The sequence below is a fragment of the Echinops telfairi genome, unplaced genomic scaffold (assembly GCF_000313985.2).
Source record: "Echinops telfairi isolate 266 unplaced genomic scaffold, ASM31398v2 ScPeMD7_31;HRSCAF=116, whole genome shotgun sequence".
NCBI lineage: Eukaryota > Metazoa > Chordata > Mammalia > Afrosoricida > Tenrecidae > Echinops > Echinops telfairi.
Window position 1 is genome coordinate 24,238,832 of NW_022103928.1, and position 2,752 is coordinate 24,241,583.

Below are 2,752 nucleotides of genomic sequence, written 5' to 3' on the forward strand. Positions count from 1 at the left end.
TTTACACAATTGATGTGTGTATGGATTGGGATAACAGTTGTATGAGCCCCTAATAAAATGTTAAAAAAAATAAAAATTAAAAATAAAAACAAGAAACGTTTCTCTAGCTCCGAAGCCTTCAAAAAAAAAAAAAAAAGCCCTTGCCATCAAATCTGCTTTCGTGGGGCTACATATCTCTGTGGGAGAATTTATAAAACTATATATTATTGTGGAGGAATAGGATCCCAATAGACTTGGGCTTTGTCTGTTTTGTTTACTATGCTATTATATCCTCAGCCTTCAGAACAATGCCTGAATACTTACTGAATTAATGAATATTTATTGACTGAAGGAATAAAAAGTTAGATAAAGGATGTATGTTGCCTTAAGAAACTGAAGAAAATATTGATGAGCACTTAAAAAGAAAAGGATAATATGGTTTCTTGTAGATCACATATATATATATTAACTCCTGAAAGCAGTGACATTAACAGTGTTTTTTTGAGAAGATAGAGCTCAATAGTTACACTGGAATGCTACATCATGTGGAATATTTAATGTTTTCTTATTATGTTCGCAGCTAAACTATAAGTATATGAAAAGATGTGTAGAAAGTAGTCCTATCGTACCTATTCAGCAGGAATGGCTGGATAACATGTTAGCGCTGATACCCAAGTCTTTAAAGGAGGGGAAGAAAAGAGAAGAACTTGTTGAAAGTCTCATAAGTGAGGTCTCAAGTGACTTTGAAAGCAGCATGAAGAGTTATTTGGGTGAGTAGCATGTAACATGGGGTCTCTGTGAGGGCACCGACCAATAGCAGCTACCAAATGTCAATTCTCTTTACTTCTTATTGTGAAGTAAACTGTGTTCCCCAGAAATATGAGGCCTGGTGATGCAACTGATTATGAATTGGACTGCTAACTGAAAGTTCAGTTGTTTGAAACTGCCAGCTGCTCTATGGAGAAAGATGAGGCTTTGTGTTCCTATGAAGATGTACAGCCTCGGAAAGCCATGGGGGGTGGGGTGGGACAAGGGGGCAGTTCTAGTTTCAGAAACGACTCCACGGCAGTGAGTGCTTTTTGGTGGATATCTGGAATTTCTTGTGAACTATGAAAGAAATTAAGTAAGCAAGTTTGGAGGAGATGAAGTAAGATAGAGGCTAAGACAGATCTCTAAGGAACCAAGAAGCAGAAGCTGAAGAGACAGGCCTTTCCTGTGGCGCTGACAGACAGAGGGAAAGCCTCCGCCCGCGCTGGTGCGCTGAGTCCAGACTGGGAGCCTCCCTAACTGTGGCAAAAGAAATTCCTGTTTGTCAGAGCTTTCTCTTTGTGGTAGTCTATTACGATAGCACTAGGCAACTGACACGTCTTTGCTTCTTTTCTTTTTCCTCAGTGAATCAAACGTAAAAACAAACACAATCGGTGAGGAAGTCAATGGACACTTCTTGGTTCTTAGATATGATTTTTATTTAAAGGTGCTGAGTTTATAACTTAGTAAAAATCTTGTGACTTAAGAGTATTTTTTTGTAATTTTATGTGTTTATAGTTCATAGGTTACTATTATTATTATTATTATTATTATTATTATTTTGCTTTGTCCTTATAATTGTAGCTATTCTATATGAAGGATTGTAAAGAACATGCAAACAAAGACTATTGTACTTACGGGAGTTTAATCTTTGCAATTTTTATTGGAGTAAGTATTCTTAAATGGCCATACCAGTGACCTTTGAGTAGATATGATACTGTAACTGAGAACTTACCAAAGCATGACTGTTTTTTAAATACTTTTCAAAGTAAGCCAAAATGCTACCAAGATTTTGACTTTGTGTCAAAGACAGGAGTGAAACTATATCCTCTAATATAAAAGAAAAACCAGAAACTTTGATCTACTTAGGGTTTGCAAGAATTCTCAATGGTACCCTGTGTCTATTTTAGTGAAGAGTGTGCTCGTGAAGCCCCCAGTGAAATGGCTTGAAGATGAAGGAGCCCCTTTATTTGAATCCCCTTTGTGAGTAAATTATGTTTAATACATTATTTCATGTAAATTTAAAAAGATAATAATGCTTCATTGTCTTTTTGGTGAAAGTTCATACAACAAATTAAGTTCCCATTTGGCAAATTCCACAGAATTGTTCAATGACATTGTGCTGCATTTTCTACCATGTACCAGTATTTTCTTTTACTGCGTTCTGGTTATTCTACTTCCAGGGCTCTGATTTCTCTGCCTTACCATACACATCTTTTCCTCTTTGCTTTTAGTGTCATAGAGATGTTTTTAAAACAAAAGCAAAACAAACTGGAGTATCAACTGTACTCATAGGCATATCCTTTATGGTGTGCAATAATAGTTCGTTATTTCATGACAAACTGACTTTAGGGAATAATTTTGGTTGAAGGTTATAGAAGCAGTGGTTCTCAACCTGTGGGGCATGACCCCTTTGGGGGTCAAACGACCCTTTCACAGGGGTTGCCCGATTCATAACGTAGCAAAATTACAGTCTGAAGTAGCAATGAAAATAGTTTTATGGTTGAGGGGGTCACACAACATGAGGATCTGTATTAAAGGGTCGGGGTATGAGGAAGGTTGAGAACCATTGTTAGAGACTATCTCAGGGCAGCAGTTCAGAGGCATCCTCTACTTTCACTGGTCCAATAAGTCTGGACTTTTTAAGAATTTACTTTCTGTTCTGTGTTTTTCTCTTATTCTGTCTTGGGAAAAGTTACTTAAAATAAAATCTACTCCCAACCACAAAAACCTCTCCCCCCAAAAA

At 36.9% G+C, this 2,752-nt stretch overlaps 1 protein-coding gene across 1 annotated transcript in view; it reads left to right on the plus strand.

Annotated features, from left to right (window-relative positions):
* Positions 1 to 2,752, plus strand: part of DNAH12 (dynein axonemal heavy chain 12) — a 197,129-nt gene that overhangs the window by 22,127 nt on the left and 172,250 nt on the right. Inside the window, exons 5-6 of the mRNA XM_045290129.1 lie at positions 560 to 749; positions 1,917 to 1,989. Of these exons, the coding sequence (XP_045146064.1) occupies positions 560 to 749; positions 1,917 to 1,989 (263 nt within the window). The remainder of the gene's footprint in view (positions 1 to 559; positions 750 to 1,916; positions 1,990 to 2,752) is intronic.